The sequence below is a fragment of the Haliotis rufescens genome, unplaced genomic scaffold (assembly GCF_023055435.1).
Source record: "Haliotis rufescens isolate VD_foot unplaced genomic scaffold, xgHalRufe1.0.p SCAF_14, whole genome shotgun sequence".
NCBI lineage: Eukaryota > Metazoa > Mollusca > Gastropoda > Lepetellida > Haliotidae > Haliotis > Haliotis rufescens.
The window spans coordinates 24,156,767-24,174,716 of NW_025963824.1; the positions used below are offsets into that span (position 1 = coordinate 24,156,767).

The 17,950-nt window shown below is 41.5% G+C and overlaps 1 protein-coding gene across 1 annotated transcript; it reads left to right on the plus strand.

The window, feature by feature from the left end:
* The first annotated feature begins 4,690 nt into the window (after nucleotides 1-4,690).
* LOC124131229 (potassium voltage-gated channel protein Shaw-like) lies at nucleotides 4,691-13,991 on the plus strand. The gene is made up of 2 exons (XM_046494342.2): nucleotides 4,691-5,312; nucleotides 11,714-13,991. Exons 1-2 carry the CDS (start codon nucleotides 4,773-4,775, stop codon nucleotides 12,650-12,652), a joined length of 1,479 nt encoding a protein of 492 aa, XP_046350298.2. The 5' UTR covers nucleotides 4,691-4,772; the 3' UTR covers nucleotides 12,653-13,991.
* Nucleotides 13,992-17,950: the final 3,959 nt, after the last annotated feature.

The following is a 17,950-nucleotide window of genomic DNA, read 5'->3' on the forward strand; positions in this document are numbered from 1 at the left end:
GCGTTTGACACAATATCAAGACAGTTTATTTCCAGGGCATTAGAAAAGTATGGTTTTGGGCCTTATATGATAAAATGGATACACCTACTAACTAATTATGCATCCTCTTGTGTAATACAAAACGGTCATATGTCTTCTTTCTTTATTAATGAAAGAGGTTGCAGACAAGGAGACCCAATATCACCATATCTTTTTCCTTTTTGCTGTGGAAATCTTAGGCTGTATGATAAGAGACAATAAAGATACTAAATTGATTGACTTTCAGTTTAAGTTTATCCATAGAATAATTTACACCAAAAAGGAATTATTAAAAATGAAACTAGTTGATAATGATATTTGCTCCTTTTGTGACTTAAATGGCGAAAACCTTATACATGTATATTGGGAATGTGAATATGTTAAACACTTTTGGAGCAAACTGGAAACCTTTTTAAATCTTGACACAAATACTAGGATCTCACTTACCAAATACTCAGTTATTTTTGGATTCGACGAAAATAAACTTTTACTTAATCATATTATAATATTCAGTAAAAGATATATATATATATATATATCAAGTATTAAGGGTGAGAAACCAATTTTTGATAATTTTAGGAAAATACTAAAAGAGACAGCGATGATTGAAAAATTCATTGCCACCAAAAACAATGGTCTATTACAATTTGAACGGAAATGGGGAAAAATCCTACACAAATTAATATAATAATCATGCCCTGTACAATAAGGCTATAGATCAGTTATGCCTCAAATAGCAATACTACCATAATTGTTTTAGTTATATCTGACTATCGATACAACTTTTCATGCTCTTCTTGAGGCATATCGTGTGTGTGTGTGTGTGTGTGTGTGTGTGTGTGTGTGTGTGTGTGTGTGTGTGTGTGTGTGTGTGTGTGTGTGTGTGTGTGTGTGTGTGTTTCAATTATGCATGCTATATTTATATCACAAGAAATGTACATCCATGTAACGTATTTTTTCACTACAATTGACTAAACCTACTGTGTAACCTCTGAACCTGATGTACAACCCTTCGAAAGGAATAAAAAATGTCAAAAAAACCCACAAAAACAAACACTGAGCCGACCAGTCCTTGTTTTAGCCCCTTAATGCCGAGCGCCTGGCAGGGTAAGAACAAGTGCCATCTTTTAACGTCTTTAGGGGATCGAACCATGGACCTTTCGCTCCCCGGGCGGACGCTCTACCACTTGGATCTGGTTAAAATTGGTAAGTGTGGATTCAACATCTGAAATCAACATTTCATTGAATGACTTTTAAATAAATATATCTTAAACTGAAGAGAGTCATGTGAACGACTTACTGTACAAAAGTGTGTCTAGTTGTCTAAACCTAGTTGACATGCTCCTTGTGAAAATGTACTATGAGCGCGATAGTATGGTTTTACGCCGCTTTTAGCAATATTCCAACAATATCAAGGCGGGGAACACCAGAAATGGGTTTCAAACATTGTACCCATGTGGGGAATCGAACCCGGGTCTTCGGCGTGACGAGCGAACGCTTTAACCAGTAGGCTACCCGACCGCCCCGGTGAATACGGCGAATACCAATTATCCTGTCAAAACAAAGCGGCAATAAATATTTGAAGGCAAGTTATTAACAGAACAAATTTATTTACCTTCATCATAACAGATAATCAGCTGTTGTTGTCAAATGTGGACAGATTGGTAGAGGTAGACAATTACACCTGGGTGTGTATAAGGAGAACATAAAGTATCATCAATTTAAAGTTCATAATGACCGGCATAATGAAGACATTCTAATATGTGTGAGTGAGTTGGGTTTAACGCCGCTTTTAACAGTATTCCAGTTATATCACGGCGTGTCAGCTTACTGTGGGAGGAAAGCCCCAAGTGATGCAGGTCTCCGACGTTTACCACTTCGGTGAAACCCACAAGCATGGGTATTGTGCTGACAAACCTAGAAACATTATCGGGGCGAATGGGATTCGAACCAACAATCATAGGTTTATGGCGTGCCCAAAGGATGCAACTCTAGATCTGCACAGCGAATCGTGGCGCCTTAGACGACTGATGTCTGATATTCGAAATGCTTATAACAAACACTGTTATAACGAACTAAAATTAGTGGTCCCTTTGAGGTAGTTACCCGTAGTATACTATATAAAGTTTTACTCAAATAAATGTATCACCTCTAACTACACATTAAAATCGATATTAAGTTTGGAAAGCATAAAACTCGATTAAAAATAAATTGTCACTGTAAATTGAGTCGTTTACTGAATTTCAATGTAAACAAACGCACGTGTTTGGATTTCAATCTGTCACCGTGCATGGCCTATCAAAATTACCAACTACAATCCATACAACACAATTTTGTTATCCATGTACTTTTTCACGATTTTATAATATCAAATATAACCATTATTAATTCAAGCAAACTTGATTATTTTTAAGTACCTCAGTCCGCATTCTGACTGGTTTGTCTTTTTTCCGCACATAACATTGATCGATAGGGGATGAGTCTTCTTGATGCATTCCTTGTCACAGCCCCCTGGCTGTCAAGCACTTATTTTGCCGGAATGTGTGGATTCGTCAATTTTGTTAAAATGTTCAAAATATTTCTGATCTTGGTTAGGTGATATGGGCAGGTGATGAAAGGAGTGGTGGAGTACCCCGGTTGTTAATGCCCTCGCTCGTCACGCCGCCGGGTTCGATTCCTGAAATGGGTCTGAATTGTGTGCATCTTGGTGCGCCCGGATTACCGTGGCGCAACATGATACTCAGCTACGCTTTTGTATAGAAATACTGTTGATCGAAAAAATGTTTACAACACCCACATTCCGTGGAGACGTGTATTGCATTGTATCCTGTAGACATCAGTATATCATTCTTTTGCGTGACTTTTAGTTTCCGTATTAACCCACTGCCTAGAAGGGAACACCAAGTCGTACGAGTAGAGGACAATCAAAGGGGAAGTAGGTCCGACTCGGAAGTGTAAAGGAGGAAGATTAGATATGAATATTAGAGGAAGTGCGTGCAACTCGTAAGTGTAGGTGATAATGAGGGATAAACGTCCGATTCATAAGAGTAGAGGAGAAAAATGAGATAAGGATGGTGAAAAACGTCAATGACGTAAGTGTAGGTGATAATGAGCGAAATACGTCCGATTCATAAGAGTAGAGGAGATAAATGAGATAAGAACGGTGAAAAACGTCCATGACGTAAGTGTAGGTTATAATGAGGGAAATACGTCCGATTCATAAGAGTAGAGGAGAAAAATGAGATAAGAATGGTGAAAAACGTCCATGACGTAAGTGTAGGTTATAATGAGGGAAATACGTCCGATTCATAAGAGTAGAGGAGAAAAATGAGATAAGAATGGTGAAAAACGTGTATGACGTAAGTGTAGGTTATATTGAGGGAAATACGTCCGATTCATAAGAGTAGAGGAGAAAAATGAGATAAGAATGGTGAAAAACGTGTATGACGTAAGTGTTGGTGAAAATGAGCGAAATGCGTGCAATTCGTAAGTGTAGATGACAATGAGGAACCCGTGAAGATCCGGGGTAGAATAGGTCTTCAGCAACCCATGCTTGCCGTAAAAGGGGACTATGCTTGTCGTAAGAGGTGACTAACGGGATCGGGTGGTCAGACTCGCAGCTAACGAGGTTGGTGCATGTCATCGATCCCAATGGCCCATGTCAATCACTGGATCGTCTGGTCCTGACTCCATTATTTACAGACCGCCGTCATATAGCTGGAATAATGCTGAGGGCGGCGTTAAACAACACACAAACAAACAAACAAAAGATAGTGAGGGAAGTAAGTCCGAGAATCATGAAGTAAGAATGATGCGTGAAGGAGTAAGGTTTTATGTCGCTTTTAGCAATATTCCAGCAACATCACGGCTGGAAACACCAGAAATGGGCTTCACACATTGTACCCATGTCGGGAATCGATCCCGGGTCTTCGACATGACGAGCGAACGCTTTAACCACTAGGCTACCCCACCTCATTAAGAACAAAAAAGGAAGAAAGTCCAACTCGTACGTGTGCGGGATAACCCTGAGTGGCGTACCTCCAACTCATATTTGAAGATACGAAAATGATACAGGAAGTTATTTTCTCTATTCAGTCATCATGTCCGTCGCTTATAAATTACACAACACTTGGCGCTGTATCCTTGTGACTATTGGGCGTTATATCCTTATGATCATTGTCAGTGGAATTCTGAAACTTTGTCCTCACAAATACAAGTGTGGATAGCAGTTTACCAGATCGAGATACAGTTGTTTTCACAAATATATCACAGTTAACTTAGCAGTCTCTTAATCGTATACAGATTTGTTCACCACACTGTTGAATTTTAACCTAAAAAGAAGGGTTTTGTTGTGTAACCAAACGCAGAAAGTTCTCTCTGTCAGTTTTATAGTGTTATCTTACAGGCGAACTTGAGTATCCAGAGACGTAAAAAGAATTATGGTTATGTCGCAGTACGCAATACAGTCAACTGTGGCAGTTTCATAGTGTTATCTTACAGGCGAACTTGAGTACAGAGAGTCAAACCCTAGCCTTGTTTAACGTGCCCCGATACTGTTTAAATGACGATGCGGGTCACACTCTGACAGAGCCCGACAATGAGAGGGAGGGCTGGTTTACCCAAGCGGAAACTGTCCGAGCTATCACCGCGTCCTTGTTTCCGCCACCTGGCGTCGCTGCGAGCAACTGCCGTGTTTACTTAAGTTATATCCCGCCTCGTCACGTTAAGACACCGCGAGACCTTTCTCCACAATAATGGCAGAGCCACATGTCCACAATGAAAGGGTGCACCATGACGACATGTTTGAAGATTCATCATCGGAGGTTTGTGTGCCGAAATGTAGAAAAATGATTTTTAACGTTGGCGGCACAAAATTTCAAACTCTTCGTGAGACGCTCAACGGATGCGAGAGTACCAGGTTATCGGATGAACTGTTTCTTGACATTCACTACGACACGGATGGGTGTGAGTATTTCTTTGATAAGGACCCAGAGATGTTTCGGTCAGTGTTGAACTACGTGAGATCGGGCAAACTCCATCTTCCAGCAACGCTCTGTGGTCCCATGATAAAGGAAGAAATGGAGTTTTGGGGGTTGAGTGAGATAGACATCGAGCCTTGTTGCTGGGCTGTTTACAACAACTGGACGACAACGGTCAACGCTTTGGAACAACTGGAGAAAGACAGGAAACAGAACGTGCAACATGTCCTTGACGACTCAGCGCCATGGTATAGCAAGGTCAAGGTCAACGCGTGGATCTTTCTCACAAGTCACAATTCTTCTATTCCCGCCCAGGTGAGTTATTTGGTTTTGATTGTAAAATTATAATCAACGTGCACTTAGAGAAATGGAAAGTCGTTCATATCATAAGCGACGTCCCACGCCGCCATATGTAAATCTACATGTAAATCTTCTCCTCGTACGGGGGCGGTCGGGAAGCCTGAGGTTAAAGCGTTCGCTCGTCACGCCGAAGACACGGCTTCGATTCCCGATATGTGGAGCCCATTTCTGGTGTCCCTCGCCGTGATTTTGCTGGAATATTGCTAAAAGCGGCGTAAAAAACCATACTCACTCACCCATACTCTCCTCGTACAACAAACATCAATTCGTCGGGACTAATCTATAATCCGTAATCCCCAATTACGGGGTAGTAATTATCTTGAATCATACAGTTCGGATTAAGATTATCGTGAACAGATTAGACCTCTAAAGTATCTTATATTTCTTATACGATAATGACAACACAAACTTTACAATCCTTATAACATAAACACATACTATAGCTGAAGAGTCATTAGAAATACAACTCGGGGCTATATACTGGTCAAACAAATAAACGCAACGTATCGGGTTGTTTCGAATATAATTTAAACAAAGTGAAACTCGGAAAAGTAGAAAATGAAGAGACTTGGACGAAGATTCTACTTAACAGGTTTTCTAGTTAACTAACTACGACTTGCCTGCCACTACTGAATAATCTACTTCACGTTATTTATGTATTGTTACACATACGTACGTATACACTGATGTGAAACACAAATAATAACTAAAATAACAGTCATGAGGTTTATCATCTTTGCATTAATAAAATCCTAAATAAACATTAAATATGTTGTTTCATCTGTTCTCCACCTCATTACCCCAACAACATCTCATTAGCGAGATGAAATCGATGTCATCACATTGTGGATTGTGGATTAGGGATTAGCAGGGTAATTAGTGAGGGGTTTGGATTATCACCTCTAATTTTCTGTAGTATGTCAGTAGTCAGTAGTATGTCTTATGGATACAGTATTCTCTTGTGTGTGGTTCTACTCCGGACTAACGTATATCATGGACACAGTATACTGACTCCGAGCAGACCAGTCCTTGTTTTATCTACTTAAGGCCGCCCGCCAGGCAGGGAAACAACAAATACCATCTGTTTTGGTATGGCGCCGCCGTGGATCGAACCACCGACCTTACACTCTCCAGGCTGACGCACTATCCACCAGATCACGTTAGGAGATAAACAGATTATATAGCAACGGAGGATGAATATACCCTATATGCCCTGTGTGAAATAAACCATGTCGTGGAAAACACGTGAGGAATGTGCTGTATTGCCAGACAACGTTTTACTGTTCAGGTTTTTAAGGGGATTTTGTGACAGGTTGTCTGTTACGCTGCGTTCATTTGCCGCGGGCTGGTAAAACATTTCACCAAAGAACAAATTTATGTATACGTACTTAAGCTACATGAAGTAATTGCGAAATTGGCCTCCGTAAAACCACTTACTATGGACGAATAGTACGTGAGATATATATCCTTTGTGGAAAACAAGGGGATTCTAGGACAAACCCTGGTATTTTCCTGGTATATCAAATTATAAAGTCATAAACTGCATATATGAATTAATCAATGCGGAAATGGTGTTTGTGATTTAAATTAAACAAGGTTTTGTCTAAAATGATATCCTGTCTCTGTATGACATCTAGCTTTCTTCAGTCAGTCTCCGTTTTGTAGATAACCATACAAGTCAGGGTCTCATCCCACAAAGAGAGGGGCAATGGGTTAGCCTAGTGGTTAAAGCGTTCGCCCGTCACGCCGAAGGCCGGTTTCGATTCCCCACATGGGTACAATGTGTGGAGCCCATTTCTGGTATTCCCACCCGTGATACTGCTGGAGTATTGCTAAAAGCGTCGTAAAACCATACTCACTCGCTTAGATTTGAAGTCTATGTGGGGTAGATTGTTTCAGATAGCGCTTAGATCGTTTGTGAAACGGGACAGAGATGGGTTATCGTTATTGCCACGATGACGTCACAAGGTGTCATGTGACGTCATCTGAGCCATCCCTGTCCCGGAATAGATATATCACTCTCTGTCCTTGAGATATACTTTGTATAATGACAAAAATGAAAAATTTGTTAACTTAAGAAGTGTGTTATTATGATAAAATCTGGTCGTGTCATTAGTCTTGATGTACAAGATTTCAAGTTAAACGTTTATGAATAAGAGTATTGTGCTCCCGCAAAACCCCACAAACACCGCAAGCTCATTCTGCATATAATCCTAATTTGGAACTGAGTGAGTGAACTATCTTTACCTTGCAGCGACGAGAGCAAATTATATATTCATTAAAACATGCACATCAAAACAGTAAGGCAAATATCAGTATGTAACAAACCATACAAAATATATCTAAACAGCCTGAAGTATAACAAAAGCAGGGTAATTTCAACACGCACAGGAATTCACATGTTACGATAAAGACCTATTTCCCATAATAATTTCAACTGGGAAACAGATATTTCAGACCTGCTGTTTTTCTATTTGACGTGGCCATGGGAAGCTGCCTGTGGTCTGTCATACCCAGTTGATAAATGCCCGCGTCATCTTGACGTGTGGAATTATGAACGTGTTGTGTTTTGAATACCTCAAATCCTATGTAATAGGAATTGATCCTATGTAATAGGAATTGATCCCGAGGAAAGGAATTGATGTCCTGTCAGAGTCAGTGTGCTTGTACACAATGTGTGTTTGTATTATCTTAGTCCAAGTCGCACACTATCAGGAATCAATGTACTCGTACATGTTAGGAAGCTGTAGACAAGGAAACATTGCCCTTGGACAGTAGTTAGAGGGAGGACAATTGTCCTTGGACATTAGTTACCGGGAGAACAATTGTCCTAGGGCAGTAGTTACCGGGAGAACAATAGTCCTTGGACAGTAGTTACAGGGAGAACAATTGTCCTTGGACATTAGTTACAGGGAGAACAATTGTCCTTGGACATTAGTTACCGGGAGAACAATTGTCCTTAGACAGTAGTTACAGGGAGAACAATTGTCCTTAGACAGTAGTTACAGGGAGAACAATTGTCATTTCACATTAGTTACTGGGAAAAAGTGTCATTTCACATTAGTTACTGGGAAAAAGTGTCATTTCACATTAGTTACAGGGAGAACAATTGTCCTAGGACAGTAGTTACAGGGAGAACAATTGTCCATGGACATTAGTTACCGGGAGAACAATTGTCCTTAGACAGTAGTTACAGGGAGAACAATTGTCCTTAGACAGTAGTTACAGGGAGAACAATTGTCATTTCACATTAGTTACTGGGAAAAAGTGTCATTTCACATTAGTTACTGGGACAAAGTGTCATTTCACATTAGTTACAGGGAGAACAATTGTCCTAGGACAGTAGTTACAGGGAGAACAATTGTCCATGGACATTAGTTACCGGAAGAACAATTGTCTGTGGGATAATGGTTCCTACTCTGGGTACAATTACACCAGTCTTCAACGTGAAAAGCGAACCCCTACCCCTCTCATCCCTTTCCTACCAACCTTAAGTCTAAGTATAAACAAGGATGTAGCAAAGTGGACACTTTTTATCACAGGATATGGCCCCGTCTTTAATCTTTGTAAACAATCTAGAGATAAGGACGGTCAAGTGTTTGAATGATTTCCTCAATAAACGACATATTGTTGATACTGAAATCACGTGTTGCTTGCTGGGTGACGCATGCCTATATTTATGCATGTTTATGATCGTTGTAATCTCTCACACTGACAAGGTTTGTTTGTTGTTTAACGCCGCACTCAGCAATATCCAGCTTTATGACAGCGGTCTGTAAATAATCGAGTCTAGACCAGACAATCCAGTGATTGATATCACGAGCGTCGATCCATGTAATCGGGATACGATGACATGCATCAATGAAGTCAGCTAGCCTGACCACCCAATCCCGTTAGTCGCCTCCTTCGACAAGCATGGGTCGCTGAAGACCTATACTAACCCGGATCTTCACGGGTGCAGACCGACAAAGGGATGCTAGGGGGATTTTAACGTGGGATAAGAGTGAACGGGTGCGTTGTTGTAACTAGGTAGAGCATTTGTATTTGGAATTTCAACAGTGTGAGTGAGTGGGGATTTTGTTTTAAAGAACAGTCAGCATTTTAGTTATATTAAATCGTGACAGCTTGATTTGGGAGGAAAGCCCACAGCGATGAATGTGTCATACGGTTACTTCTTTAGTGAAACGCATGAGGAAGGTATGTCCTGACAAACGAAAATATATGACCAGGGCGAACCAGGATTCGAACCCAGGATAATAGATTCAGTCGCACCTAACGAACGAAAGACTGCAGAGCTAATTGGGGCCCCTTAGACGACTAAGCCACCCCATACTCCAACTATAGCAGAACAAGACAGACTGCATGACAGAGAAAATAGATAGATAGATAGATAGATAGATAGGCCCTGACTTGAAGACGAGATAGAGAACGAATACACTGCATAGAGAATGAGGACAGAGAGGTTATTTTACCGTCACTGCTTCAGAACAAACAATTATGTTTTTAAGAAATAGAAGCCGAACATATTTTTCCCGAAGCACATTTTTTTCAGGACATCGATCCTGTTCAGCGAACAATCTGTTTTGTAGGTTAAACCTGAGACAAAAATACTCCCAACAGTCACAGACAATTGGCCCCTAACCAGTAAGATCAAAAGAATGCAGAATAGAACAGAGGATGACACACAGTTACTGCGTCAACCTGAAGCTGCCTGGCGTGTTTCCCTGTGTGAAACAGATAGCGGAACTATAGGGACGTAGATGTTTAGATAGCACTATTCAGGTCACTGTGGGCACTGCTTCATCACGCTTTGCGAGTCGGATTTCGAAAAAAAACAGCATATGCTTCTTTGCTATGCCAAATATATTTTCCTTTCAACATTAACATACTGGTAAACATTTACCTTCGCATGCATATATACTCTATCCTATCTAAATATATATGACATGTACTGTCGGATTTACCGTGGTGCTGTTTCGAGCTATGGTGAGTGTGAGTGAGTTGGTTTATCGCTGCTTACAGCAGTATTCCAGTTATATCACGGCGTTACGATTAAAGGACCTTACCATGACGTATACTCTTCAGGGCAGGAGCGTTTGACGATGTCCAGGTATTCAAAAAATGTCGTTACAAGTGTCAGATATGAACTTGAATGTTGAACTTTGGTCATGAGGTAGGGGGTACAGTAAGGCCATCTTGGGGAGCAACCATTCAATACTCCGAGGGAGAGGCTGGGGTGGGGGGGAAGTAACTGCCTGGGACTGTTTTTTGTTTGATACAAAATAGTATTTTGAGTCAGGGCTTCAAAACACCATTTAAGAGGAACCAAACAGCATGTTTTTGTAAAACAGCAGAACAAATTATTTTATTTACAATACCATTAGGAGGTTACGTTTCACAAATATTCCAGACTGAACGGCCGTGTTCTCTTTCTACACTTTCTACACTACCGGGAAATTGGCGTTTCGTAAAAAGGAAATTAACAGTACTGATACGCTTTTCATCGCCATTGCATGGTGATGATCGTTCTGCACCAACCCGAACTGTTTAAATTGCGGTTTCAATAACGGTTTTATGTATCACGTTACATCGCGCATACAAGGCTTGGGTCAAGACTGCTTTCAGCCATGACAATTGAAACAGATAACAAATGTTTTGAAAAGACTGTTTGCAAACTGCAGACAACGTTTCTGGTCCATGTCCTTCCTTTATCGGCCATCTTCCCCCATATCGTGGGCCAGTTGGCCAGCAGAGTGGGCGAAACATTTGTTTGATTGTTTGTTAAAGAATTGTTTGAATCGGAACACTGACTTATAGTATAACTTGAATTTTAAAAAACAACTTTTTAAGAAAATAAAAAATTGCTTGGTCCTAATGGGTTTCCGTTCTAACAATCCAAAACGTACTTCTTGCTTTCTCACAGGCAGGTCACCGACCCTCTTTATTTGTTTGTTTGTTGTTTAACGCCGCACTCAGCAATATTCCAGCTATATGACGGCGGTCTGTAAATAATCGAGTCTTGACCAGACAATCTAGTGATTGACATCATGAGCATCGACCCACGCAATTGAAATATTTGACATGCATCAATCACGTCAGCGAGCCTGACCACCCGATCCCGTTATTTGCCTCTTCCGACAAACCTGGGTTGCTGAAGACCAATTCTAATCCGGATCTTCACGGGTTGGCGTACTTGTACTAAAGATTAAAGGATTCCGAGGTGAGGTGGAATTTTGGTATGAGGCACAACATGAATATCAGTCATCGCTTCAAAATATCCAGGATATCCTATGAACATTATGTTATATTATTATTGTGAGGTAAATAAACAACCATTATATTTCTACATGTTTCAGATCTATGGATGGCTGTCTCTCCTCTTCGTCATGGTCGCCATCTTTTCTTTCTGCGCTGCCACTCATCCCATCTTCAAAGTTCCGTCCATGCGCAGAGGCGCCAATGCCACTTCCAGAAACGCAACAGAAAATAAGACGACTGACATGGAAAGCTTCGAAGAGGACACGGAGCGACATCCTGTTCTATTCTACATTGACATCGTGTGTCTAACATTCTTCACAGCAGAATACGTCCTGCGTTTCATCTGCGCTCCGAAGAAATTCAAGTTTCTGTTGTCTCCTCTGTCCATCATCGATCTTCTTGCCATACTTCCAGACTATATTGAGTTCCTTGTATATGCGGCTAACCCGGAAGCTGTTGAAGAAACGACTTTTATGCACTTCATGCCTCTTCTACGGCTCATGCGCGCATTCCGAATCTTCCGCTTGATTCGTCACGTTCCTGGGTTATGGATCATGTTTTACACGCTGAAGGCGAGCTACAAGGACCTGTCGCTGATGCTGGTGTTCCTATTGGTTGGGATGCTGCTGTTTTCATCTTTAATTTTCTTTGCGGATGATAACAAGGTTTTCACAAGTATCCCGCACGGATTTTGGTGGGCGGTTGTTACCATGACAACTGTGGGGTATGGGGATATGTACCCAACGAGTAGATTAGGGTATCTGGTTGGGTCGATCACGGCAGTTTGTGGTGTTCTGCTCATTGGGTTTACGATACCTGCCCTTGTTAACAATTTCTCTCTGTATTACCAACACGTTGAGTTTGCCATGCAAAAAGAGAAACTAATGAAAGAACAGAAGAAGAACGTGGTGAAGGAGAAGAGTAACCATAAACCACCATCAACTAATCACAGCCATTACAGAGACCCGGGTGTATTTCAGGAACACTTGCCTTTGTATAGTGAAATCGGAAATGGGTCAAAGTGCGACCGCAAGTAACAAAAACTCGCATCATAATTAATATTTCGTTGAGTGAGTGAGTGAGTGGGTGCGTGAGTGAGTGAGTGAGTAAAATCCTGGACGGGGACACAGGAAATGGGCTTCAGATATTGTCCCATATGGGGTATCGAACCCGGGACTTCGGAGTGACGTTGTAACCACAAGGCTACCCTACCGCCCCGTATTGCGTTGCGAATATGTTAATGATAACCTCCCTATCGTATATTCCTTATAGGTGACAGCAAACTGAAACAGAACTCAACGTATTGTATTTTGCCCACCACACAATGCCCACCACAGAAATATGATCATAGATCTGGACACGTGTGTGTATCTACCATGAACAGGGCAGACACCACATACTTGTTGTTTGTTTGTTTGCTGTTTCACTCCGGACAAAATTCCAGCTACAATGTATATGGCGGCGGTCTGTAAATAATCGCGTCTGGACCAGACAATCCAGTGATTGACCTCATTATCATCGAACCACACAATTGGAATACGATGACAGGCATCAACCAAGGCAGCGAGCCTGACCACCCGATCCCGTTAGTCACCTCTAACGACAAGCATGTGTCGCTGAAGATCTACATGTATTTGAACCCGGATTTTCACAAAATGTAATGGTATGTGCATATCGCAGTCTGATGATCATATAGTTTACACCGCTTGCCTTTTGCTGCCAATTGAGTCTGTCTTGTCGTATTGTCGAGACTGATTGTCCTCCAGCGTTGACATTTTATATTTACATAACTTAAAGTGCTTGACATTGTGCGTGACCATGTGCTTGACACACAAATGACAACAATTGACATTATCACACACTATTATTTATTGACGAGGAAAATGTTAGGTGGCATACGCAGTTGTCTGATGACTGATTACTGTAAAGGGACAGGGACACGTTCCACAAAGCGATCTTAGTGTTATGATTATCGTAAGCCAGTGTTAAAGTGTGTGAGTTACGATCATCTTAGCGCTAAGATCGCTTTGTGGAACAGGTACCTGATCATTAATTACATGGAGTGGGGTGGATGGGTCGGTGTGTTCCCATTATGACTACTTGTTTCAATACACATACTTCATTGCTCAGTGACTACTATTTACTACCTGTCACCCCTTGGTGAAGTTGATGGACTAGTCAAAATGGGGAAAAGGCAACACAGATTCCTTGTTGTATTTATTTGATTTATTCACTCATTTATTCATGAATTCGTCCCTTTCACGTAACAAGTGTCATTTATTTTTACTTAGCAAGGGGCGGACATGTGCGCCTCTGACATGACACGGCGAAAATGATAGCCGCCACAACTATAATGGGAGGGAGGGGGGGGGGGGGGGGATGTTGTTTATGAAAAAAATCGCGTGAAGGTCGTAGTTAGAATTTGTCTTCAGCAACCCATGCGACTATCGGAATCGGGTGGTCAGGCTCGCTTACTTGGTTGATGCATGTCATCCCTAGTGCGTAGATCGATGCTCATGATGTCAATCACTGGATTGTTTTGACCAGAGTCCAACAGGCCGCGATCTTATAGTTGGAAGTTAAACAACAAAACAACAAACAAAACACCGTGCTCACTGAAGTCGGTGACAAAGACAATCAAGTGTGCTTGGAACGTTAGTCTGAATTTTGTAAATAATAATCATGTTAAAATAAACACCTCTTCTCTACACATACGCGTCCAGCTTCATTTATATCAAGGGGCGGTCGGGTAGCCTAGTGGTTAAAGCGTTCGCTCGTCACGCTGAAGACCCGGGTTCGATTCCCGACATGGGTACAATGTGTGAAGCCCATTTCTGGTGTCCCCCGCCGTGATATTGCTGGAATATTGCTAAAAGCGGCGTAAAACCATACTCACTCACTCATTTATATCAACAAGACAACTGTCATGTGAGTGATGGTCACAGGTGGCTTATGATCATGATCCCTACATGTTGTGTTCCGATGATCGTGGGCTCATCATGATCCTCGTTCTAAAGGCACGATTCCGATCGTCATGGGATTCACCAAAGTTGAACAGATCCATGCCCCGGGTCGCTGCGGGATTCTCTCCCCCGTGAAGTTGTAAGGTGATTGCGATGTTAACTAGACCCAAAATCAAACTCTCGTCGACTTTCGCGAGTACAAATGTGTTGCGGGCCGCAATGATTAATTGAGTGTGGTTTTACGCCGCGTTTAGCAATATATCAGCACAATCACCGTGGGGGACACCAGAAATGGGCTTCACACATTGTAGGGGAATCAAACCCGGGTCTTTGGCGTGACGAGCGAACGCTTTAACCACTAGGCTACCCCTCCATCCTGTGGGCCGCAATGAAACCTTAAGATATGGAATGCATATTCCTACGTTGTGTTACGTTTGTATGTATAAACGTATTGGCAGTCCATATCGATTAATCTATTTTCAACCGCATGTTGTAAGTGACGATAATCATCTTGGGAAAAGACGTGAATTTGTATCGCCCAGGCTCAGATGGGCGGGCAACTCGTACAGTGCTCGCTCCACACGTTATATATAGGGTTGATATCCTGTATACATATGTCTTAGTAGTTGTGGATAACGTCACTTTGAACAAGCGTCACCATCAACCGTCCGAAGTGTGGTCTACCGGGGTAACGAGTTCCTAACTTACAAGGCTTCACTAAAAATAAGGACATTTTCACTGACGTGTTGGAAATGCTTCCTGGTAGAGGAGGTCAGTCAATACACGTTGTGTTCACATGGATTCACGTTATTGACTCATTTCTTGCATACTCTCACACTTTGGTTTGGTTTGGTTTGTTGTTTTACGCCGTACTCAGCAATATCCCAGCTAAATGACGGCGGTCTGTAATTAATCGAGTCTGGACCAGACAATCCAGTGATTGATATCATGAACATCGATCCACGCAATTGGGATACGATGACATGCATAAACCAAGTCAGCGAGCCTGACCAACCGATCCCGTTAGTCGCCTTTTTCCACAAGCATAGTCGCCTTTTACGGCAAGCATGGGTTGCTGAAGACCTATTCTACCCTGGAATCTTCACGGGCCACTTTCACACTTAAAACACATCGCAAACGTGTCTGAAATGTCATTACACTGACTGCGGTTTCAGGGATGCTAACAACCTACAGTATGCTAACGTGTGATACAATTACATGGATGGGATCGTGTCTTGGTTAATAGCGTGTCAGAGCACCCAGACTATGAACGTTGAACGTTGCTCATGACATCAATCACTGTTCTGTCCGTCCCAGTCTCGAGATTTTATAGGTCTTGGATATGTAGCTGGAATATTATTGAGTTAGCACAAGCAAGTCATGTATCATATTCGGTTATTTCGTCTACGTTACTATTTGTCTACGTTTCTAACTGGTAGTGAGTGAGTTGGGTTTAACGCCGCTTTGAACTCACGACCATAGCTTTCTCAAGAATCGCCCTGGTGTACTGGTGTTTTCAGCATGTTCCTACAGTGACACTATGAGTTCTGTGGTTGTTGGATTTAGTACTAGCTGATAAAAACACATTGATGTCACGAGCTGCTAACAGTACCAAGATTCCAAAAATCGCTTGTACACACATCTTTTTACTCTGCAGCACTACTTTTGAACAGACTCGTTCCGGTTTAGAATAGGTCTTCGATCAGTAACCCATGCTTGCCGTAAGAGTCGACTATGCTTGTGGCCCCGTGAAGATTCCGGGGTAGAATTGGTCTTCAGCACCCCATGCTTGCCGTAAACGGTGACTATGCTTGTCGTAAAAGGTGAATAACGGGATCGGGAGTTCAGGCTTGCTGACTTGCTTGATGCATGTCATCGATCCCAATTGCGTGGATCCATGCTCATGATATTAATCACTGGATTGTCTGGTCCAGACTCGATTATTTACAGACCGCCGTCATATAGCTGGAATATTGCTGAGTTAACGTTCGGCGTTAAACAACAAACCAACCAACCAACAATGCTTGTCGTAAGAGGCGACTAACGATTATCGGGTGGTCATGCTCGCTGACTTGGTTGATGCATGTCATCGTATGTTCCCCTACCCCGGTCACAACGCCGTGCTATAGCTCTATTCCGCTGTGGTGTTGCCCCGCTCCGTGCCGAGACAGGTCGCTACAATAATATACCATTGAATGAACGGGTGTGTTTTAACTGTCATGAATGCGTGGAGGATGAAAGCCATGTTTTATTTCATTGTCCTTTATATAAAAACATTACTGATAGCCTTTTAACTACATGTGCGAATCTCTGTGATACTTTTCAAGTTTTAGCTGATGTTGATAAGTTCTCTTTTATTATGTCCAATGATGATTTGTTGTTTCTAACGGCCAAAACCTGCAAACTTTTACTTGAAAAATGCAAGAATATTTTATATAATGCTTAGATTTACCTTCGTGATATATTTTACCCTTACAAATTCTACTTGTATTTATTTTTATGTGACCTCGTCTCTCATAACTCATATTGAGTGGTTCTGTACTTTTATCTATGTTCTATGTATATATGTATGTTGTATGTTGTACAGGGGTGAGACGTAAATAAACAATTGTCTGTCTGTCTGTCCGTATTCCAACTGCGTGGATCGATGCTAATGATATAAATCATTCGATTGTCTGGTCCACATTCGAGTATATACAGACCACCGACATAAGCTGGAATATTGCCGAGTGCGGCGTTAAACAACAAACAAACAATCGAGCCATCTTTGAAACAAACCGTCACTGGGTCTCAAGACTTCACCTTCTGTTTGCTTTCAAATATTGTCTAAAGATACGCCTTTTCACAAGTGTCAATTATTAATGTATTTTTAATTACACCACAGAACTGAATCACCGAGAAAAAGCCAAGTGAATTCTACTAATTAATCAGTATTTGCGGCCAGAGGATTTGAAAACAGCGAATTTATTATCCACCCTTGCACGCTGGAAGTGATTCTTTGGAAAGTTTTAATGACTGTCACTTACAGTTGAAAACAAGTCTTTCAGGTTCACAAAGTCAATTTATATGGCTCAAATCTGGTTCACTACAATCAGGATCAACACATGTGTTTTACATGGTGGCTGACATATTGGATTTCTAAAAAGAAAAGTGGAATTAAATAAAAAATGGATTTAGAATGGGTAAATACTAAAACAATGAATAGCATGAATTAGTAATTGAAGCCCATGTAAAATATCTTCCTACTGACCATGGAGGCCACAAAAACAGCTATCACTTTATAACAGTCCTATTTCAGTTTCGGCGCCAAGACCACATGACATGCCCCACTTGGTGAGTGTCAAGCTCGTGGTCATAAGACAACAAGATGAG